Consider the following 24095-nt stretch of genomic DNA (forward strand, 5'->3'; position numbering starts at 1 on the left):
CATGCCCCATCTTGTTACATCGCTGACACTAACTTTTCCCACAAGGCCCACTGTGGTGTTGATTTCACTTGTTGCACTTGAGGTGGTTCCCGCGATAGCCACCCTGTTGTTGAGGGCCCTTGTTGTTTTCAGTTTTCCTTTGTTGTGTTGGGGCCTGAGTGGGGTTAGCATCCTTGATTTGATTTCCTTCCCACTTACGCTTGTTATCATTAGAAGTTCCAGCAGTAGCACTCATCCTTTTGGGCAGCTTGTCCTGTTCCACGGCCTGATCAGTGAGTTTGTGAGCAAGACGAACGACCGGCTGAATGGTATTGAGGTTGGCTGCAGTCACATGGCTCCGGATTTCTGGAGCCAAACCCTTGATGTACAATTCGATTCTTCGGTACATGGGTCGAGACATGTTTGGGCAAAGAGCAGCATAGTCGTTGGACTGTTTGATGTATGCCTCGATCTCTGATCCAACCATCTTGAGCTCAAAGTATTTGTTTTCGAGCTTGTGGATGTCATCCCTGTGACAATACTCCTCCTTAATCATGTCCTTGAAATCCTCCCACGCAGTAGCATTAGCAGTTTCCAAGCCAAACATCTGAATTTGCGCCTTCCACCAGGAAAGCGCGTTTCCTTCAAGCGTACCAGTAGCAAACTTCACCCAATTCGCAGGGGGACACTCACAGACAGCAAAGACGGTTTCAACTTTCTCAATACAGTGCAGAAGACCTATGGCACCCTCAGTGCCATTGAATGGGAGAGGTTTGAATCCATGAAAGTTTTGAAAGTACACACGTGTGGTTGCGCAGGTGCATGCTGACCTGTTGTGAGAAGCGAAGCGAATAGGTTTAGGGGTGAAAGACGATGCGGCGGTAGGATCTAAACATCCTAAGATAACGAGTTTACCTCCAGGGTGAGCTGCGAAAGCTGCAGCCACCGTGTTAAGCAGGTTAGTGAATTGAGCCTGAGTCATGTTAATGTTTCCTCTTCCACGTCCACTCATTGTCTTCATAATCAGAAAACATAGTATGAGTGTGATGTCGTAATGTAGAGAGAATGAGATAGAAGAGGGAGGTGTATCTATCCAACTAGGCACACTAGTACGTATAGCAGAACAGAAAGCATAATGCAAGCAAGCAAGTAAACACTAGTCCGAGCTATGAGGTCTAATACGTTGAGTCTTGCACTTGGAGTGTAGTGTCGTCACGAGTCACGGGTTATAGTCTGGTTTTTTTTCTCAAAAAGATTTCCCCTTTTTAAAACCAAGTTCACTATAACCAATGGCTCTGATACCAATCTGTCACACCCCCAAAATCCTTATGCGGAGTACCAGCGCTTGGAGGCGTGACTGACCAGGATCCAGCCACCAATTATACTGAGCAATTTAATAAATAACATAAGTATTACTCACCAACCGCAAGGTTAGCAAATATCATAATCAAAGTTCAAAAGTTTTAAGTTTAATAATAGTTCAGATAAGTAGCGGAAGCATAGACAAAATAGTTTAAAACAAGATTCTTAGTTCAAGTATGTTTAGAACCCAACACACGGGTTAGACGACCACTACACATCCGCAAGCTGCAAGCTCCTGAATCACTGGGTACCTGCAAAGCATGAAGTAGGGTATCAACACAATGTTGGCGAGTCCACGAGGTGTCAAGTTTTAGTTTTCGAAAACGTAAGTTGTTTAGATAAAACATTTATAATCACGTTGTGGTGAGCTACCCCATCTGTAAGCTCACTAAACTGTAGATACCAAAACTGTTGACGGAAAGTTGTTGTGCCCCGAGTCAATGTCTATCGTCATTGACCAAGATATAAGGTCTACTAGTTCATGCCCGATCCCCCCGGTCACGGTGTGAGGTTGTCAAACCTAATAGCGCTATCAACTAATAACCCGTTCGCCCCCGGCGATTAATCGGTACTGTAAGCAGGGACTTAAGGTGATAGAGTTTCGTTTAGCTTGGCTAGTTATGATTTATAAATAATATCCAAACGTATCTCCCCCGGAGATAGTAAATACCCATTCGGATTTCCCCTGAAAATAATAGTTCAAAAGTATTTTTCCCAAAGTTGGCAGTTTGTCCGTGTCCCTCCCTGGGACGCATGCTTTTAGTGTGTGAACTCACCTTGGGTTGCTCGGCAGATTAGGTTACTTGTCAAGCACGCTGGTCACCACGTCCTAACATGGTTACCAGTATAGGTCAGGTTTGGGTACAGAGAATGTCACGTATATTTTACACATAATCTAACACATAGCATGCATACAGTTACATGTTGAGTTATTGGGCCTGCTCTACTATCGGATCAGTCAACAGTAACAACTAACACATAGTTCAGTTAAACAGGCAGCCCAAACAAATCACGTTGTGGCCCAATAACTCAAGTAAGCAGCCCAGTCGAGACAAGGTGGTCTCAACTCGAGAACATGCGGTCTCGAGTCGCAACCAGGAGGTCTCGACTTGTAATGGTTGGTCTCGAGTGGTGCAGGCATGACTCGCAACCTCAGAGGTCTCGAGTCCCGTCTCGAATTGTCACGATGTGGTCTCGAGTCCCTGAAGTCCGTTTTTGAGTTGCTTGGTCTGGGTCTCGAGTCGCAACCGTTGCGGTCTCGAGTTGTAGCTCCATGGTCTCGAGTCGAAACCAGAGATCTCGACTCATTTGCCTGCTGATTCTGGTGTGTCTACCCGCATTGTACTATCCAACAGAATTCTGATTTCATGCCATTATGTACTATCCAATAAGGTTTCACAAACATGTTTCTTTGTCTAACAATTAACCAAAATGGATCAAACAACAAATTTTTCAAATCTTCAAGGCACCTTCAACTCATATTCATATGGTTCATCACATATTCAAATTATTTATCATGCATCATCATTCAAAACCGACCCGAAACATGTTATCCTTACAACTTTGAAAGCATTTTCAGCAATTATATACCATTACTAAATCATAAATCATGTGTGCATCATATAACACCCTAGTCATGCATCAAACCTCACTAACAACTTTAACACCCCACTTTATTATCATGCTCCTACCAAACCGTTCACATATCATCATGAAGGAACATTTTCATCACTTAAATCAAGCAAAACATAATACTTATATCATCAAGCAAACACCTTCATCACATGTAAATAACAATTTTTCATGTATTTTGTCAATAAAAACTAAAAGAGGTACTAACCGGCTAGATACTCTAAGTGTGAGGGTACAAGGGTCGATGAGCGGACTTCCGAATGATTCCAAGCTTGAGCCGAGAGTTCTAGTGTTGTCACCGGTTTGGTCCGAGAGAAAGGAGAGGAGAGGTGATGCTTGATTGTTGGGGTTTAAGGTTTTCTAGAGAGAGGATGAAGTGAAAGAGAGAGTGTAGAGGGGGAGTGTGAGGGTTTTTGGGTTTTATACTCGATGGTGCACCCTAAGTGGATTCCGAGTGGGCTTCTCGGGTGTGTGGCCCAATCCGGCCCAACCGTTTACTGTTCACTCGAGACCGGGTGGTCTCGAGTCGTGGTCTCGGTTCACTATTATACACATACATATATATATATATATATATATATATAATTCAAATACTTAATACAAGGATCACATAACTCGTCAAGATAATTCACGAACTTTCATTTAATAACATAAGTACACCAAAGGCTAATACAAGAAGGTTGCTCGGGAAAACCTAGAGTGTCACACCAGAAAACACATAAAACTCTCTTATTTCTAAAACGCAATGGGCACATAAAACTGTTTGTGAACTGTTTTTGAATTGTCTGTGAACTGTCTGAATTGTCTAAAACGCAATGGGCACATAAAACTGTTTGTGAACTCTCTTATTTCTAAAATGCAATGGGCACATAAAACTCTCAACCCCAGCCAGGGGCTCTGCCCCTTGGACCCCGCCAGGGGCTGCCGTCCCTGGGACCCCGCTACCAGGGGCTGGCGCCCCCGGACTCCCGCCAAGATCGTAAAACGCAATGACTAAATAAAAACCCAGATCGTGAAAATGAAATTAAAGAATTTCTTACATGGATCGAAGCCAGGTTCTTCATCAATTGACGAAATTTGAATGATAGAAACACTTATCAGCGATTGAATCGAACAAATCAAGTGATTATCTTCAAAATCATCAGAAAAAACGAGATTTTGAATGAAATTAAACTGGGTTTTTGATGTGCGTGAAGTGTGATATAATTTAGATGTATATTTAAGCCCTTTTTACACTTTTAGCCAAGTTCTAAATTTATAAAACACGATATTTACTAACACTAAATACACATATGGGCAAGTGCACCCATCGTGGATGTAGTATAGTGTTGGTAAGATACCGAGGTCGTCCAAGGACACAAGAGCTTTTAGTACCGGTTTATCCTCAATGTCTAATCAAATCAAAAAGAAGTTATAAAAGATTTTTAAACTAAGAAAATAAAAACTAACTAAATGCTGAAAATTAAAATAAAATAAAAACAGATAAACAAGATGAATCACTTGGATCCGACTCGTGTATTAGTATAACCTTTGATTATTTTCGCACTTTTGCACTTGTTTAAGAGATTATCTTAGTTATTGTAGTAGGCCCCTCTTTTGAAGGCGACGTTACCCTCAACCCAGTAGTTTGAGTCAACAAGGATACAATCCAAAGGGTTGGATTATTGGAAGATAATGAATTAAGTTATTAATGCAAATTATGGTAGGCCCCGCTTTTGGCGGTGACGTTACCCTCGGCTAAGTAGTCTGAGTCAGCAGGGATACAGTCCTAAATAGCCGGATTATAGTATTAATAGTAGTTAACTTATGAGGGGGTCAAAGAGTTTGGATCCCCGCCATCCAATACCTATGGGCATTGAAGGAGATCCTACTAAATTTGACCCAGGTCCCTTGCAGGACCTCTAAACGCTGAACAAGGGCAAGACCCTTACCAAACCGTTCCCTTAACCCCCGACCAGGTAGCCAACATACCTCCATATAGACCGTGGAGATATGAATGGTGAAAATCTTTTATTTTATATAGACAGTAAAATAATGCCAAGACACCTAAATGATGGTGTTGTGATGGTGGTGGGTGGTGGATGAAGTGTGAGAGAGGTGGTGTGCCAAGGGATGAGTTGAAATGAAACCAAGCACTCCTATTTATAGGCTGAACAGAAGGCTGGGCACGGCCCCGTGTCCACTGGACACGCCCCCGTGCCTGTCTGACACTCTCTCCCTTCATTAATTGTAATTCGCAATTACAATTAATGCGTCTGCTGTACTTTCGCCACGCCCCCGTGCTCACTGGACACGGCCCCGTGGTGGGCAATAGAAGCTTCTATAGGTTTGTCTTTTCTGCTGCTTCTTGGGCACGGCCCCGTGCTGGCTGAGCACGGAGCGTGTTCAGTCTTCTGACTTCTCTTTTCTGCTTGGGAAGATGCCGTTGAGGGGTCGGGCAATCCACTTTTGTTCCTTTTCTTGTATTTATGTTAGATTTAGCTGTCTTTTTGCTTCTTTTGTGAGTTTGAGCTCATTTTATCCTGAAAATACAAAAGGAAGACAAAAACACTCTTTTTCCAACATTAGTACTTAAATAGGGTTAGTTTTATGCCTCAATTGATGTAATTTATATGTTGCATTTTACACACATCAAATACCCCCACACTTGAACTTTTGCTTGTCCTCAAGCAAAACTCTTTAATATGTGGCTCACACTCCCAAATGGAATGGGTAGAAGAGAAGGTTTTTGGCTTGTCATAGAGTGTCGGGAATCCAAGATCTTTTTGGGTTTTATTTTTATTTATTTACAATCCTATTCGTTATGATTTGTTTAGAACGTTTCATAGGAGAAATTACTAATTTGGGCATAACATGCATTTTTTTAAAATTCCATTTATATACAAGTTCACATACCTCACGGGAGAAATCACTCAAACTCGGCCGAAGGTGTATTTTTAGTGAATCACTCGAGAGCGGCGTGGAACTTATTCCTACCATAAGTTTGCCAAGCAATCAGTCCTCCTCCTTTTTAACTTGTTACCTTTGTAAATATCAAGAGGACTTTTTGGGTATAGGCTTGGGCTAAAGGTGGGTGAATGGGTTAGTAGAAAAATGGCGAAAAGCGTAAAAAGCGTCGGTTTTCGTAAAACACTTTGTTTTAGTGACTTTTTATTTCGAAGTATTTCTCCAAAAAAGCTTTTAAATAGCTTTGTTTGTTTATTTCTAACTTCATCATTTTTTTTTTTTTAGTCACACGAAAAACCGAGCTTGTTACTAAAATAAAGGGTGAAAATAAAAAGGGTTTTTGGTGGGTGAAAAGGTTTTAGGGTAAAGAAATGAAAGGTTTAGGCTCAAAGGGGTTAACTAGGGGGATTTTGGGTAGGTGGTAAAAAAAATTGCAAAATAATGGTGTAGAAAGAAAAATGGTTAGTCCTAATGCCTCCATCATTTACTTACTTGGGTTTAAGTTGGTAAGGACCGGGAATGAATCGTCGTGGCAAGTTCTAGAGTCGTAAGAACCAAGCGGCTATTCACACAAGAAACGAAAAATGAGCATTTAGTCTAAAGATGTAAATTTGTATGCTCAATAAAGGCTCAAAACTCACTTTTGTGGGAATGGGTTTTTATGTGATCAAGTATATATAGTCGAATTTTAACTAAGCTTGTCATGCCGTTTCATAGTTTTCTTATGTTGGTTCTTTTTATCACGACGCTATCGGTTGTAAATTTGTAAAAATATAACCCTTTTAGAACTTGTTATTCCCAAATTAAACCAAGACAAGTAAAAAAACGAAAAGTTTTTGAAAAAAATTTGGGGTGATTAGCGGTTCCAATAGAGTTTTGTGTAAGGCTTGTTAATAGGACTTGCAAAATTTCAAAGTTTTAGCTTCCCCCCCCCCCACACACTTAAATTACACATTGTCCTCAATGTGTCCCAAAAATAAATTTTTAGGTTGATTGGATGTGTAATGTGGTGTTAAAAAGCAAAGATTTATGTTACTGGCAGTCTGGACACGGCCCCGTGGGGACCGGACACGGCCCCGTGTTCAGGTGCCAGTAACAAAAATTAAAGAAAAGAGACAGAAGCCTGGACACGGGGGCGTGTCTGGTGAACACGGCCCGTGTCCAGTTACCTGAACTGGGCATTTTTCTGCAGGGGTTCAGCACGGGGCCGTGTTGGTTGGACACGGCCCGTGTTGAACTTTCTGTAATGGAGAAATTTGTGTCGGGTTGCCTTGTTCTTGTGCATGGGGTCATGTTTCTCGTTCCCCTTTTCATCCTTTACCACCATGAGTGTGTTTTATTCCTGCAAATTAAAACTAAAAAGATTAAACTAAACTAAGGATAGTTCTGCGGAATGCCTCCGTGGTGCGCCACGTTTATAAGGGTCCTTGGCTAGACCCAATGTGAGGTTATATATTTTCTGAGTGGGATGTTTGGCATCCCATGTTACACCGTCGGAGAGCAGCATCCAAACTCGAATCAATAACCTTCATGTAGTTGACCGGGTCGTCGTCTTCTATTCTCTTCCCAACTCCGAATTTTACTTCATCATCCCCGTACCTCAAGGTGAGTGTTCCGTCATTCATATCTACCACTGCTTGTGCGGTGGCAAGAAATGGTCTCCCTAGTATGAGGGGGACCTCGGTGTCTTCCTCCATATCGAGTATGACAAAGTCGGCAGGATAGACGAATTTGCTTACCTTTACCAGGACATTTTCGATGACACCTTGCGGGAATTTGACGGATCGATCAGCAAGTTGTATGCTCATTTTTGTAGGACTCGTTGTTCCTAGGCCGAGTCTTTTAAACATTGATGAGGGTATGAGGTTGATGCTAGCCCCAAGATCGGCTAGTGCATTACGAACGGGGGAATCCCTGATTGAGCAGGGAATCGTGAAGCTTCCGGGATCGATTTTCTTTTGGGGAAGTTTGTTGAGTACGAGAGCAGAGCATTCTTCGCCTAAGTTAACTAATTGCAAAGTTTCAATTTTCTTTTTATGAGTGAGGAAGTCCCTCATGAACTTAGAGTATTTGGGCATTTGGGTTAGGACATCAATAAAAGGAATATTGACATGCAATTGTTTTAATAGACTTTCGAATTTGCGAATTGCTCATTGGTCTTTAGACGAATTAACCTACCGGGGTTTGGAACTCGAGGAGCCTTGGTAGGCTCTGATGATGGAGTGGAGTTCTTCTCCTGCAGAGGCGGGGGTACAGTTTCTTCTGTCGGCGGTGGCGCTTCCGCAGGCCCCACGGTGCGGTTTCGTAACGTGATTAGATGAACTTGCGCTTTTGGGTTTGTTTCGGTATTGCTTGGTAATGCACCTTGTGGTCTCTCGGAAAAATTTTGAGCTAGTTGATTTAATTGTTTTTCTATGTTTTGAATACTAGCTTGTTGATTTCTAAAATTTGACTCTAATTGTAGAAACCTTTCCGAGTTTTTCTTTTTAGTATCGGAGATGAGGCGAGATACAGTATCTTCAAGCCTTTCTCGTCCACCTTGTTGTTGAGTGAAATTTTGTGACTCATTTCTTGGTTGTTGAAAGTTTGTTCGTTGGGTTTGTTGGTTACTACTATTGTCGGGCTCCCTCCAACCAAGGTTTGGGTGGCTTCGCCATCCTTGGTTGTAAGTGCCCGTTGGAGGACCCGACGGCCTAGGTCTATTATCAATGTAGCTTACCGACTCTTGTTGATCGTCCGTTTCTTTCATACAACTCCATTTTTCATGTGGCCCACCACACCCTTCACAAGCCATAACCGAGACTGTTTTTGTCATTTCTAATTTTTTTATTTTTGAAGAAAGGGCCTCGATTTGGGCTTGTAAAGAAGTGCTTTCATCAACCTTATGGGCGCCCGGGGCAATAGATTTATTGCCTCGGGGGGTGTGCCACTGAAAATTGGTTTGAGCAATTTCCTCAATTTGGTTATATATTTCATGCGGGCGGCGATTACCTAAAAGTCCCCCGGAGCAAGAGTCAAGTGTCTGCCTTGTGTGTGGCAACCGTCCATTATAGAAAGTGGATACTTGTTGCCATATCGCAAGGCCATGATGTGGACACTTGCGTAATAGTTCCTTGAACCTTTCCCAAGTTTCATATAAGGATTCCCCGTCCTCTTGTGAATATGTATTAATTTCAGTCATTAATTTAGCCGTTTTAGTGGGAGGGAAATACTTATATAGAAATTTTTGGGCTAGTTCATCCCAGGTGTTTACCGATCCAGCTGGGAGGGCGTTGAGCCAAGCTTTTGCTCGGTCTTTTAGTGAAAAAGAAAACATTCGAAGGCGGATGGCGTCATTTGATGCTCCATTGATCCGAAAGGTATCACATATTTCTAAGAAATTAGTAATATGTAAATGGGGATCCTCATCCGCAAGCCCATGGAAGGTTGCGGAGTTTTGGAGCATTTGTATCAAATGCGGCCGAAGTTCGAAGTTATTGGCTTCAACATTCGGTGCATTGATAGCGGCGCCTAGGTTACCTACGGTGGGTCGTAGATAATCCATGAGGGTACGTTGGTCCGCCATTTGAGGTGGATTCCCCGAAACTTTCTCTTTGTTTTTAGCTTTTAGTCTTTTTCTGAGAAAGCGTTCGGGTTCTTCTAGAGGTTCTTTTATGTCCTTATTAGAACTGGAGCTCATACACTATGTAAGATGGCGTCTGGTTCCAAGTCCTGCAATAAAAACAGAAAAGAATGCTGGTCAGAAGGTGTCACCACGGCCCCGTGCTCAGCGAACACGGCCCGTGGTCGGAGTTACAGTGATTGTTTTCCAGATCCCAGTTACTGGAAAGTTGGACACGACCCCGTGTTGCACCGACACGGCCCCGTGGTCAGCCTTCTGTAACTTGGAAAACTAAAAACTGCCAGTAACGATGCTGGGCACGGCCCGTGTCCGACCAGGCACGGCCCGTGCTGAGCTCTGCAGAAGCTGAAAAACTAAGAAAAATCCTAAAAAAAATAAAAAGAAAGATAAAAATATGATTAGGCCGTTGATTCCTAACTTTCTTAAAATCCTTGTGTCCCCGGCAACGGCGCCAAAAACTTGATGTGCGTGAAGTGTGATATAATTTAGATGTATATTTAAGCCCTTTTTACACTTTTAGCCAAGTTTTAAATTTATAAAACACGATATTTACTAACACTAAACACACATATGGGCAAGTGCACCCATCGTGGATGTAGTATAGTGTTGGTAAGATACCGAGGTCGTCCAAGGACACAAGAGCTTTTAGTACCAGTTTATCCTCAACGTCTAATCAAATCAAAAAGAAGTTATAAAAGATTTTTAAACTAAGAAAATAAAAACTAACTAAATGCTGAAAATTAAAATAAAATAAAAACAGATAGACAAGATGAATCACTTGGATCCGACTCGTGTATTAGTATAACCTTTGATTATTTTCGGACTTTTGCACTTGTTTAAGAGATTATCTTAGTTATTGTAGTAGGCCCCTCTTTTGAAGGCGACGTTACCCTCAACCCAGTAGTTTGAGTCAGCAAGGATACAATCCAAAAGGGTTGGATTATTGGAAGATAATGAATTAAGTTATTAATGCAAATTATGGTAGGCCCCGCTTTTGGCGGTGACGTTACCCTCGGCTAAGTAGTCTGAGTCAGCAGGGATACAGTCCTAAATAGCCGGATTATAGTATTAATAGTAGTTAACTTATGAGGGGGTCAAAGAGTTTGGATCCCCGCCATCCAATACCTATGGGCATTGAAGGAGATCCTACTAAATTTGACCCAGGTCCCTTGCAAGACCTCTAAACGCTGAACAAGGGCAAGACCCTTACCAAACCGTTCCCCTAACCCCCGACCAGGTAGCCAACATACCTCCATATAGACCGTGGAGATATGAATGGTGAAAATCTTTTATTTTATATAGACAGTAAAATAATGCCAAGACACCACGGACAAACGATAAGGAAAGATCACCTTCAACATAAGCAACTAGTTATTAAAGTCATTAATACAAAACCAAATAAAAAGTGCAAAAGGTTAAAAATAAAAAGTATTATACTAAACACTTGTCTTCACCAAGTGATGTAAGAGACTTAGGCAAACATGGCCTTGATTGTCAAGAACTCTTACGATCAATCTTGGATCCCGAGACGACTCACACACTCTATGATGGACAATGGATGATGGTGGTGGATGATGGTGTTGTGATGGTGGTGGGTGGTGGATGAAGTGTGAGAGAGGTGGTGTGCCAAGGGATGAGTTGAAATGAAACCAAGCACTCCTATTTATAGGCTGAACAGAAGGCTGGGCACGGCCCCGTGTCCGCTGGACACGCCCCCGTGCCTGTCTGACACTCTCTCCCTTCATTAATTGTAATTCGCAATTACAATTAATGCGTCTGCTGTACTTTCACCACGCCCCCGTGCTCACTGGACACGGCCCCGTGGTGGGCAATAGAAGCTTCTATAGGTTTGTCTTTTCTGCTGCTTCTTGGGCACGGCCCCGTGCTGGCTGAGCACGGGGCGTGTTCAGTCTTCTGACTTCTCTTTTCTGCTTGGGAAGATGCCGTTGAGGGGTTGGGCAATCCACTTTTGTTCCTTTTCTTGTATTTATGTTAGATTTAGCTGTCTTTTTGCTTCTTTTGTGAATTTGAGCTCATTTTATCCTGAAAATACAAAAGGAAGATAAAAACACTCTTTTTCCAACATTAGTACTTAAAAAGGGTTAGTTTTATGCCTCAATTGATGTAATTTATATGTTGCATTTTACACACATCAGTTTTCCTCGAAAAAAGCTGAAGAACACGTTGATCGGGTGGTTGAATCATTGATTGATGACGAAAATCACACTATAATGTAGTGATTATTGAGATAGTAAGTGAAGAAAAGGATGGAGATGGTGGGTTTTGAAAATGGTGGGTTTTGAAGTAACTGGGGAGAAGAAGGAAGAAGAAATGATGAGATTGACTAAAATACCCTTTCTCTTTATTTTATAATTTGCCACATGTCATAATCCTATGGCTTCCTATCCTTTCTAGCGAAAATTAACTTTCTATTTGATCTTTTCTCTACGTCTTTATTATAATCTTTATATTTATATTTAATTTGGAAAGTATATTTGATTGCAACACAACAATACCAAACATCCAGCAGGTGGGAGTATAAATTACACATTAACAATACAACTTTATTTTTACCTTTCTTTATTATTGTTGTAGTTATCTTTTAGTAATGATATTCTGCTTTTGAAAAGAAAGTCTACCTTTTTATTTGTTTGTTTTTAACCGATATATATCCAAATAATAACTTAATAACCTTTGATTGAATAGTTATAATCATCTTTCTTGTCTCATTAAACATTTTTTAAACCTAAATGCCTAACATTTCATGTAGAGATTTGAACACACACAATTTTATGGAATAAGCACCATACAACTAGACCACTAGGTTGTTTGTAAACATATGGTTCAAGGACGACAATTACGAATTACGTTAACCCAAAAATCAGGGGCGGACCTATCTCTTGTTAGTAATTCATCTGTGATACAATTTCAAAAAACATGACATGAGTAATGAATTTATCCACGGTTTACCAACGGATTTACTTAGTGATCATCGAAGTGTGTTTGTCTTAGATTAGTTCTTAAATTTAATATTATAATTATTTAATTTCACAAAACCTATTCCTAATCCTAACACACTTATACTAGTTTATACATGCATTCCACGTCATGTTAACTGTAATGGCAATGGTTACTTGTGGCTCGGGTGCTTCGGCTCTCACTAATTTTTCGCTCGTAGTTTTAATCTTACCGAAAATTTTAAATTTTTTAGTGTAAAATATTAGATTTGTTAAGAGTCCGACCCCCATTGATTTAGATGTTAAAAGTCCGGTCTCTACTGAGTTTTGTAAGATTAAATATATTTATTCTATATTTAATCTAGTAGCCATTATAATCATTTACATTATATGGATCAAAATATATAACAATCCTGTTAAATAATTAGTTGGTAATTGTTGATGGGCCTAATTACCCTTATTAACTAATCAGGGTTTCCTCCTGGGTGTATATATAAGGAGAATAATGTGGAGGTTAAGGGGTTAAACAATTTCACAAACCCTAATAGCACATAACATCAATCTCGCCTCCCTCTCCATAACCGATTCCCTTGTCGGTTTCTTATCATCACCATCATTAGATTGCACCCTAAGGAGGAACCAGACCAAGATGACAATCATGTCAAAACTTATAGGTGTGTCTCCATCTGGATTCTCTGTTGGCCTGTACTGCTGCAATCAGGTATGTTTTCATGTTTTCCTTTATGTCTAAAAAGAACTGATCAACATGTGGTATCAGAGCATATGTTGATTAATCAGTTCTGTTTTTGTATCCATTAATTCTGGGATTGAAATCTGGAAAATGGAATTTTGAAAGCCTAATTAAATTCATAGCCGGTTTCGAGTCACATAACCCGAGTCCACTGTTTCGCGGAAAAAGAATGTTTTTTAATGACTCGGAATCATAATGGTAAATCTTAACTGTCCGAAATCTGTATTGAAGAAACACGAGATATATGGTCGGAACCGAGATATCTAGGGGGTTTGAATCCGCATAAAAGGTTAGCTTTCACTCGACTGATTCAGGTCCGATTGACCTTCTTCTCCGATAACTCTGCAAAAAAGAACACCGTTAGCCTCGTCAAGGGGAGAAGGGGGTTCTCTCCTTGACCCGATGTAACACCCTTAATAATTTAACATAATTTAACAAAATATTTCATGAAACTTTATAAAATCAGAGTTTACAAAAAAAAAAAAAAAAAAAAAAAAAAAAAAACCTTTCGAGTTTAATTCCATACATACTTGTGATGATACCAACCACATCCAAGATATTGCATAACTAGATAAAAGTAATCCCTGCTAGTATACTAATCACTAGTTCGAGGGATTTAAAACATAGTCAACAAAAGAAAATACGACATGTTTAAAGTTTAGACAAAATTAAGTTTAGTGCGGAAGCTTCGAGTTATGTGTTCGGTTCTTGACATGCACTTGATCGCCATCCGGGAGGACCTCATTCATACCTGAAGTCAAACACTAAAAACATTAGTTTAGACTTTAATAAGTTACATATAAACAATCCCCGACATCAAAAATTAACAAACAAAACATAATTTTTTTTTGGGTTCCACCGTAACTTACGGTGTCACCGTAAGTTACGGTGAAGCTGGGATGTTTTTGGTTCTGCCGTAACTCAGGAGGATCTCACCGTAACAGTTTGAGCTCCACCGTAAATTACGGTGGGACCGTAATTTACGGTGGGCTCTGCACATTTACCCTTTAACTATTTTTCAACTTTACAAGTTCATATCTTTTTACTCGCTTGTCTGTTTTAGCCGATTCTTTTTACTATGAGTCCGTAATGAAATTACGGACTCAACCATGTAATTTTTATGTCGTGGAAACCAAGATTCCGACAATCGGTTCACAATTTCCTTGTCTCAACTATCCAACCCATTAGTGAAGATGCATAGCACCTCATCCCCATTCTTAAAACCTTTTTGACGTAATTACCCAAATTCCCGGGCTCATCTATTTGATGTATTTGTGCCATTCCATGGCTTTGCATTCCCATAGGATTATTTACTTGTTTCTTCGGAATTCAAGCATTCCGTTTCAAACGACACTTTCATAGAGCTTCTATTGTTTGACCCGATATCCCGGGTTCTTAGTCTTAAAATTTATTTAACCAATTTAATAACGTGGTACAATCCACCACTTAACGAAATATGAGACTTTCAAGTCCCTATTCTCATAATTCTTTTATAAAAGCATCTTTTGACCCGTTTGGCTAATTAGTGAAAACTATCACTTTGTTGACATGCCAAACTAAATTCTAAGTCCTTATTTTGACCCGTTTGATAGTCGAGTGTACTTCGTCACTTAAACGACGCATCAAACACATCCTTTACACTACAACATCAATTACATATCAAACCAAAGCATTTAAGCATAAGTTAACGGGACTAAGTCACGTACCTTCAAAGCACACCTTTTCCGCGGGTATCACCTCCGGCGTGTCCACTTGACGTCCCGGATTCCTTGCCTAAAGAGTCCAATTCATAAAAGATTAGAACTCTTTTTCATAAGCTTTAACGCATTCATTCATTACATATGTAAATCTGCGTTTTTAGCAATCTTTAACATTTTAATCCTCATTTAGGCGTTTTATCAAACACCTTGCGGGTCAGATTTTTACATGATCTAAACCAAGTTCATAACTTGAATTTATCACTCAATTTAACATCAATTAGACATTATACACATATTTTAACATCAACAATTTCAGAGATTATCTCACAATTTCAATTTTCACTAGAACAAGAGTCTTAATCCTAGTGTTTATCAAGTTCTACTAACTTACTAATCACCCATTATAGTGATTTTGATTTCTACAACTAACATGCAAGATTTTTTTAACAAGAATCATCTAGGGTTTGTCCCTAGACTTCACATTACTTCCAATTTCATGTTTTACAACACATAATCAAGCTCAACCTTCGATTTCAATCTCATGTAAGAATTTGATTTGTATCAAAATAACCTAATTTGACATACCTTATGACCTTCTTGACGAGGAGATCACAATTCTATGTTCAGATTTTGATTACAACATGATTTGAGCCTTCAATTTAGAGTTTTTGTTGATGTTAGGGTTTTGTAGGTGTGGGTGTCGCCCCTCTCTGTTGTTGATCGACCAGAACCTCAGTTTTGAGGTGTTTGGTTTGATTTCTTACTACTTTAATAATTAGAGTTTCTATTTTAACAATTTTAGTCCCTCCACTCTTATCTAGTTTATATTTTTGGCCTTTTAACTCATTCAAATGTTACTACAAGATTCTTAACTAACTAGGTTATTTATCCTAGTTAGTTTATTCTTGTTTATTATGTATTTTATAATTCTAGTATATAGTTTTAAAATTTCGGGATGTTACAAGTCCACCCCCCTTAAAGAGGGTTTCGTCCCCGAAACCGAATTACGTACCGAATAGCGTAGGGTAGAGCCGTTGCATTTCTTCTTCGGACTCCCACGTAGTATCCGCACCCTTCCGGTGTTCCCATTTAACCTTCACTTGGTTGATCCTTTTGTTTCTCAAACTTTTCACTTTACGATCTAGGATTGCAATTGGCCTTACCGCGTAGTTAAGGCTGTTATCCACCTCGATATCGTTGTAGTGGACACGAGCAGTTTCGTCCGCTAAACATTTACGAAGATGTGACACGTGGAATGTGCTGTGTACCCCACTCAACTCTTCAGGTAGCTCGAGACGGTATGCTACCTTTCCAACCCGTTCCACGATTTCGAATGGCCCGATAAATCTTGGGCTCAACTTTCCTCTTTTTCTAAATCGAATTATCCCCTTCCACGGCGATACTTTCAACATTACCTTATCGCCCACCTGAAATTCTATTGGCCTCATTCGTTTATCCGCATAGGATTTTTGTCGATCCTGAGCTGCTTTTAAGTGTGTGCGGATCAAGTCGATCTTACAATTTGTAGCTCGGATTATATCAATCTGAGCTAACCCCCGTGGGCCAACTTCTCCCCAACAAACCGGGGTTCGGCACTTTCTACCATATAACATCTCGTATGGAGCCATTTTAATACTCGCGTGATAAATGTTGTTATATGAGAATTCGACTAAGGGTAAATGGACATCCCAACTGCCCCCAAAGTCGATAATGCAAGCGCGCAACATATCTTCCAACGTTTGGATTGTTCTCTCACTTTGCCCATCCGTTTGGGGATGGTAAGCAGTGCTAATAAACAGCTTGGTTCCCATTTGCTCTTGGAAACCACGCCAGAAATCAGACGTAAACCGGGTATCTCTGTCAGACACTATGGATATCGGTACTCCGTGACGCGTCACAATCTCATTGGTATACACTTCGGACATCTTTTCTGATGTATAAGTCTCCCGAATCGGAATGAAATGTGCACTTTTTGTCAATCGATCCACAACTACCCATATGGCGTCAAAACCACGGCTGGTTTTTGGAAGTTTAGTCAGCAGGTCCATCGTAATTTGTTCCCACTTCCAAACTGGAATGTCTAATGGTTGCAGCTTACCGTATGGTTTTTGATGCTCTGCCTTGACTTGTAAACAAGTCAAACACTTCTCCACGTACTTCACGATATCTCTTTTCATTCCGGGCCACCAATAATTTTGTTTTAAATCATTATACATCTTGGTCGCCCCCGGATGTATCGAATAACGAGATTTATGGGCTTCGTCAAGTAAAAGTGCTTTGGCTCCACATGTATTGGGAACCCAAATCCTCCCAAATCGAGTTTTTAGTCCTTGGTTGCCGTCCTCCAAGTCTTTTAACTGCCCTACTATTCTTTCCTTTTTCACATTCTCTTCTTTTATTGCTTCACTTTGAGATTTTCGAATTTGGTCGAGCAATCCCGATGTCACAATTAGTTGCATCGATCGGACTCGAATAGGCGCATAATCCGTCTTTCGGCTTAACGCGTCCGCTACTACATTAGCCTTCCCGGGATGGTAATGTATGTCACAATCAAAATCTTTGACCGTCTCCAACCACCGCCTTTGCCTCATATTTAATTCCTTCTGATCGAAGAAATACTTTAGGCTTTTGTGGTCGGTAAAAATAGTGAACCTTACCCCGTACAGATAATGCCTCCATATTTTCAAGGCGAACACCACCGCCGCTAGCTCGAGGTCATGAGTAGGATATCTCTTTTCGTGAGTTTTCAACTGCCTTGAGGCATAGGCTATAACCTTGCCTCGTTGCATCAGAACGCAACCAAGCCCCGAATGCGAGGCATCCGAGTAAACTATCATATCATCCGTTCCATCCGGTAATGACAATACCGGTGCTTGTGTCAATTTTTCCTTAAGCGTTTGGAACGCCTTTTCTTGGTCCTCGCCCCACATAAATTTCTCCTCCTTGCGGGTTAGTTTGGTAAGTGGCATGGCAGTTTTGGAGAAATCTTGTATGAACCTCCGATAATAACCCGCAAGCCCCAAAAAGCTTCTGATTTCCGAAGGATTCCTCGGTGGATTCCATTTCGCCACGGCTTCTATTTTTGACGGGTCTACTAATATCCCGTTTGCATTGATGACGTGCCCGAGGAATTGCACCTCTCGCAACCAGAAGGCACATTTTGAAAATTTTGCATACAACTTTTCTTTTCTGAGCGTCTCCAAGACTTCGTACAAATGTCTTGCATGTTCCGCTTCGTCCTTTGAGTATATTAAGATGTCGTCAATAAACACTATTACCGACTTATCTAACATGGACTTGCAGACCCGGTTCATGAGGTCCATGAAGGCCGCGAGCGCATTTGTTAACCCAAAGGACATCACCAGGAATTCATAGTGTCCGTATCGCGTACGGAAAGCCGTCTTCGGTATATCTTCCTCCTTGACTCTCAACTGGTGGTACCCCGATCTAAGGTCGATTTTGGAGAACCATTTAGCACCTTGTAATTGATCGAATAAATCGTCAATCCTTGGAAGTGGATATCGATTTTTCACCGTGAGTTTGTTCAACTCGCGGTAATCGATGCACATACGCATACTCCCATCCTTTTTCTTAACAAACAACACCGGCGCGCCCCACGGTGACACGCTCGGGCGAATAAAGCCTTTGTCGAGGAGATCTTGAATTTGAGACATTAACTCTTGCAATTCAGAGGGTGCAAGCCGATACGGTGCCTTGGCCACGGGTTTCGCGCCCGGAATCAATTCGATCCCGAACTCTATCTCCCGTTCCGGCGGTATTCCCGGTAGGTCTTCCGGGAACACATCGGCGTATTCGCGCACTACCGGCACGTCTTCAATCCTTAACGATCCTTTGTTTGGTTCATTCGCGTATATCATGAATGCTCTACATCCGTGCTTCATGAGCTTGTAAGCTTTTATCATCGAGCACATAACCGGTTTTCCTTCCTTCTCACCACGTATAATAATCGATTTCCCACTTGGAGATTTTAGTTTTATTTCCTTGCGGAAACACATGACTTTCGCATTATGTCGGGATAGCCAATCCATTCCGACCACTACTTGGAACTCTCCCATGGACATAGGAATTAAATCTATCGGGTATTCCTCATCATCTATGCTTATCTTACAATCTCGACATATATCACATACAAGGAAACTCTTGTTGTCACCTATTTCTACCTCTAAAGGCATAGGTAATTTTGTTAGTACAAAGGAAGGATGTCGAATAAGTCCATGTGAAATAAAGGACTTATTCGCACCCGTGTCAAATAGCACATGAGCAGGAATTGAATTTATGGCAAATATACCTGAGACCACATCGGGCTCCGTTTTCGCCTCCACTGCCGTTAGCTGGAAAGATCTAGCTTTTGCTTTTGGTGCTTCAGTGTGCGCACCCTTGTCTTCCTTCTTTCCGGACAATTCCGGACACTCGGATTTCTTGTGACCCGGCTGATAGCATTTGTAGCATACCGAAACTTTCCCCGGGCACAATACAGCCGTGTGCCCTGTCTTCCCGCATATAGGACACGGCTTGTCCTTAAACCGGCACTCTCCCTTGTGCCCTTTCCCACATACCTTACAGCTTGGCGAGTTACTTTTTCCTTCTTGCTTCTTTGATGAGTCGGTTACGCGTGCCTTTTTAGTAGGACTTGGATTAACCACTTGCGCCCTTCTTTCACCCCTCTCAACTTGTTTCTTCAACTCTATCTCTCTTTCCCGAGCGGCGTTGATGATTTCGGTGAGGGTTTCGTATTTTGAGGGAGTCATGAACTCCCGATACTCCGCGCTTAGCATATTATAATAATAATACACTTTCTGCTCTTCGGTCGTCACCAATTCATCACAAAACCTTAATTTGTCAAGAAAAGTTCCCGTGATTTTATCAATGGACTCGCCCTTCTGCCTAAGCTGGATAAATTCCTCTTTGATTCGATTAATAACCGCCTTGGGACTGTGATGTTTAAGGAAGGGTACCTTAAACTCATCCCATGTCATCGCCTTCGCTTCTTCACTACCGATTTCCTTTTTCTTATTATCCCACCAGTCTTTTGCTTGTCCTCTCAGTTGACCTGTGCCATACGCCACGAAGTCATTTGCGTCACAGTGGGTTCTCTCAAATACCCCTTCTATATCACTTAACCACCTTTGACACACTATCGGATCCACTTCTCCGTTGTAGAGTGGTGGTTTGCATGCCATAAATTCTTTGTACGAGCAACCCTTACGCTCTACCAATTTCTCCTTGGCTGAACTTGCATTATCCTCCAATTTCTTTATCCTTTCATCCACCACTGATAACACCGTGGTTTGGATTTTATCAATGAAACCCGACAAACTATTCTCGATTGCTTTTCCTACCTCTTCAGCAATCACTTCTCTCATTTGTTCGGTGACTCTTGGCACCGCTTCGTCATTTCCTTTATCCGTCATCTTTGAAACTGAAATGTTTACATTTAAACGTTAAACATTTCGTTTATAACATTGCTTCTTTTGTTTTGGTTTAGTCAAGTTCTCAACTTGCTTTAACTGTTTAAATTTAGTGCACCTCCCGGGTTTAAGTGTGTTAACACACTTTTCCCATGCACTTTAATTTCCTTCTCATTCATATATAAGACATAATTTTGTTAACATAATAAATTAATTCTTACCGGACGATCGATCAAGCTTGAACCGAACACTTTTGTTGACAACTTTAAGCTCTGATTACCAACTTGTAACACCCTTAATAATTTAACATAATTTAACAAAATATTTCATGAAACTTTATAAAATCAGAGTTTACAAAAAAAAAAAAAAAACCTTTCGAGTTTAATTCCATACATACTTGTGATGATACCAACCACATTCAAGATATTGCATAACTAGATAAAAGTAATCCCTGCTAGTATACTAATCACTAGTTCGAGGGATTTAAAACATAGTCAACAAAAGAAAATACGACATGTTTAAAGTTTAGACAAAATTAAGTTTAGTGCGGAAGCTTCGAGTTATGTGTTCGGTTCTTGACATGCACTTGATCGCCATCCGGGAGGACCTCATTCATACCTGAAGTCAAACACTAAAAACATTAGTTTAGACTTTAATAAGTTACATATAAACAATCCCCGACATCAAAAATTAACAAACAAAACATAATTTTTTTCTGGGTTCCACCGTAACTTACGGTGTCACCGTAAGTTACGGTGAAGCTGGGATGTTTTTGGTTCTGCCGTAACTCAGGAGGATCTCACCGTAACAGTTTGAGCTCCACCGTAAATTACGGTGGGACCGTAATTTACGGTGGGCTCTGCACATTTACCCTTTAACTATTTTTCAACTTTACAAGTTCATATCTTTTTACTCGCTTGTCTGTTTTAGCCGATTCTTTTTACTATGAGTCCGTAATGAAATTACGGACTCAACCATGTAATTTTTATGTCATGGAAACCAAGATTCCGACAATCGGTTCACAATTTCCTTGTCTCAACTATCCAACCCATTAGTGAAGATGCATAGCACCTCATCCCCATTCTTAAAACCTTTTTGACGTAATTACCCAAATTCCCGGGCTCATCTATTTGATGTATTTGTGCCATTCCATGGCTTTGCATTCCCGTAGGATTATTTACTTGTTTCTTCGGAATTCAAGCATTCCGTTTCAAACGACACTTTCATAGAGCTTCTATTGTTTGACCCGATATCCCGGGTTCTTAGTCTTAAAATTTATTTAACCAATTTAATAACGTGGTACAATCCACCACTTAACGAAATATGAGACTTTCAAGTCCCTATTCTCATAATTCTTTTATAAAAGCATCTTTTGACCCGTTTGGCTAATTAGTGAAAACTATCACTTTGTTGACATGCCAAACTAAATTCTAAGTCCTTATTTTGACCCGTTTGATAGTCGAGTGTACTTCGTCACTTAAACGACGCATCAAACGCATCCTTTACACTACAACATCAATTACATATCAAACCAAAGCATTTAAGCATAAGTTAACGGGACTAAGTCACGTACCTTCAAAGCACACCTTTTCCGCGGGTATCACCTCCGGCGTGTCCACTTGACGCCCCGGATTCCTTGCCTAAAGAGTCCAATTCATAAAAGATTAGAACTCTTTTTCATAAGCTTTAACGCATTCATTCATTACATATGTAAATCTGCGTTTTTAGCAATCTTTAACATTTTAATCCTCATTTAGGCGTTTTATCAAACACCTTGCGGGTCAGATTTTTACATGATCTAAACCAAGTTCATAACTTGAATTTATCACTCAATTTAACATCAATTAGACATTATACACATATTTTAACATCAACAATTTCAGAGATTATCTCACAATTTCAATTTTCACTAGAACAAGAGTCTTAATCCTAGTGTTTATCAAGTTCTACTAACTTACTAATCACCCATTATAGTGATTTTGATTTCTACAACTAACATGCAAGATTTTTTTAACAAGAATCATCTAGGGTTTGTCCCTAGACTTCACATTACTTCCAATTTCATGTTTTACAACACATAATCAAGCTCAACCTTCGATTTCAATCTCATGTAAGAATTTGATTTGTATCAAAATAACCTAATTTGACATACCTTATGACCTTCTTGACGAGGAGATCACAATTCTATGTTCAGATTTTGATTACAACATGATTTGAGCCTTCAATTTAGAGTTTTTGTTGATGTTAGGGTTTTGGAGGTGTGGGTGTCGCCCCTCTCTGTTGTTGATCGACCAGAACCTCAGTTTTGAGGTGTTTGGTTTGATTTCTTACTACTTTAATAATTAGAGTTTCTATTTTAACAATTTTAGTCCCTCCACTCTTATCTAGTTTATATTTTTGGCCTTTTAACTCATTCAAATGTTACTACAAGATTCTTAACTAACTAGGTTATTTATCCTAGTTAGTTTATTCTTGTTTATTATGTATTTTATAATTCTAGTATATAGTTTTAAAATTTCGGGATGTTACACCCGACTCCGGTGTGAGAATAAGTATTGGTAGTGAAGAAGAAGATGTATTTAGTAAGTGTGAGTAACTTGTTTCATACCTGGGTTTCATCTCTTATTTATAGCCGGAAGTCATTTGGGCGGGAAAACCTGTTAGTGAAAAGTTAACGTAAGATGCTAACCCCGTAAGCGGTTACATTTCCTTCCGTTAAGCTTTCCGATCTGACGTGAGAGCACACGGATTATGACTTAGATCAAAGGCTGGGGATCTGCCACGTGTAAAGTGATCAAGTGGGAATTACTCTCCTTTTACATGCTTCCGTTGTGATTTCAGGGATGCATGAGATGGTGACACGTGTCCAGTCGGTTGTAACCGTCTTGGTGATGCACGACTGTATTCCTTCTAGAAGATTACTGCTGTAATCTGGTGTGACACCTTATCGTGTGGAGACAGGTAGATAAATAATTCCCAAGCCTGGGTAAATAATATCCAAGTCTAGATATAAAGGCGGGAGTATTTATCTCAGGATTTTCATCCTTTGTTTATGAGAGAAAGCACAAAGGTTTATGATTTCCTTTGGGCGCGCAAGTGTTGACAGTTTGACTGTTCTTTAGATCTCTGTTTGTAAGACCAGTGCGCGGCCGCGCAAGGTATAAGGTTTGATCAGTAAGGTTTTGGTATGGTTCTCAGCGCCTTTTATGGAGTTTTTGGGACCTTACCCCTTCAAGTCCCCCCAGTCTAGTGTTGTACTTATGCAAGTAAGTGGAGCACTGGACTTTTGAGAGGGAAATGCTTTTTGTTACGAAAAATGAGGGGATATATTCTGGAGGAAGATTCTTTCTGATTTTTTTTAACTTGGTATTTTATCCTTGCAGTTGTTTCTTTATATGTTGTTTCCTTTAAGAGGGAAGGCGGAAGAATGGGTACCATTAAGAAGAAACCTGACGAGGAACTTTGGTACCACTGTATTGTAGGAAACTTTGCTCGTCCGCGGGATGCGGATCTGTCTGCCCAACCAACCGCTGGTGCTGGTAAGCTATATCTGTTTTTGTTTTACCTTTTTGCGCTTTGTGGGTAAATTTTTATGTGCACTTTTGTAGGTGAGTTGTTGAATTTGGGCGTAGGTCCTGAGAAGAAGAAACGTGCGGTATCTTCTATTCCTGCACCGAAGAAAAGTGGCGCTGAAAAAGCCCATATTTTGAAGACAAA

At 40.4% G+C, this 24095-nt stretch overlaps 2 protein-coding genes, 2 long non-coding RNA genes and 1 other non-coding gene across 5 annotated transcripts; 1 reads left to right on the forward strand and 4 right to left on the reverse strand.

The window, feature by feature from the left end:
* Positions 1-8999: 8999 nt before the first annotated feature.
* On the forward strand, positions 9000-9106 carry LOC118491766. The gene has a single exon (XR_004892211.1). It is a non-coding gene; the product is annotated as a small nucleolar RNA R71 (small nucleolar RNA).
* A 4715-nt stretch (positions 9107-13821) lies between these two features.
* Positions 13822-15647, reverse strand: LOC110935075. Its single transcript, XR_002588845.2, has 3 exons — positions 15535-15647; positions 14956-15022; positions 13822-14000 (listed from the first exon to the last, which is right to left on the reverse strand). It is a non-coding gene; the product is annotated as an uncharacterized LOC110935075 (long non-coding RNA).
* A 306-nt stretch (positions 15648-15953) lies between these two features.
* On the reverse strand, positions 15954-16577 carry LOC110933918. Its single transcript, XM_022177117.1, has one exon. It carries the CDS (start codon positions 16575-16577, stop codon positions 15954-15956), a length of 624 nt encoding a protein of 207 aa, XP_022032809.1.
* A 2257-nt stretch (positions 16578-18834) lies between these two features.
* Positions 18835-20381, reverse strand: LOC110933917. The gene is made up of 3 exons (XM_022177116.1): positions 19785-20381; positions 19259-19721; positions 18835-18896 (listed from the first exon to the last, which is right to left on the reverse strand). Exons 1-3 carry the CDS (start codon positions 20379-20381, stop codon positions 18835-18837), a joined length of 1122 nt encoding a protein of 373 aa, XP_022032808.1.
* Positions 20382-20817: 436 nt separating this feature from the next.
* LOC118491155 lies at positions 20818-21990 on the reverse strand. The gene is made up of 2 exons (XR_004890633.1): positions 21952-21990; positions 20818-20996 (listed from the first exon to the last, which is right to left on the reverse strand). It is a non-coding gene; the product is annotated as an uncharacterized LOC118491155 (long non-coding RNA).
* Between the last annotated feature and the right edge of the window lie 2105 nt (positions 21991-24095).

This window comes from Helianthus annuus, chromosome 4, assembly GCF_002127325.2.
Source record: "Helianthus annuus cultivar XRQ/B chromosome 4, HanXRQr2.0-SUNRISE, whole genome shotgun sequence".
Classification (NCBI taxonomy): domain Eukaryota; kingdom Viridiplantae; phylum Streptophyta; class Magnoliopsida; order Asterales; family Asteraceae; genus Helianthus; species Helianthus annuus.

What these genes read in the sequence shown, in the direction of transcription:
- LOC110933917 (XM_022177116.1), bottom strand. Translation starts at nt 20,381, where the DNA reads ATGACGGATAAAGGAAATGACGAAGCGGTGCCAAGAGTCACCGAACAA. An exon ending in TAAGGTTTTGTGATGAATTG is followed by an intron (nt 19,722 to 19,784) that starts GTGACGACCGAA and finishes GAGTATCGGGAG; the next exon opens with TTCATGACTCCCTCAAAATA. An exon ending in GGAGCCCGATGTGGTCTCAG is followed by an intron (nt 18,897 to 19,258) that starts GTATATTTGCCA and finishes CGTGGTGAGAAG; the next exon opens with GAAGGAAAACCGGTTATGTG.
- LOC110933918 (XM_022177117.1), bottom strand. Translation starts at nt 16,577, where the DNA reads ATGGCTCCATACGAGATGTTATATGGTAGAAAGTGCCGAACCCCGGTT.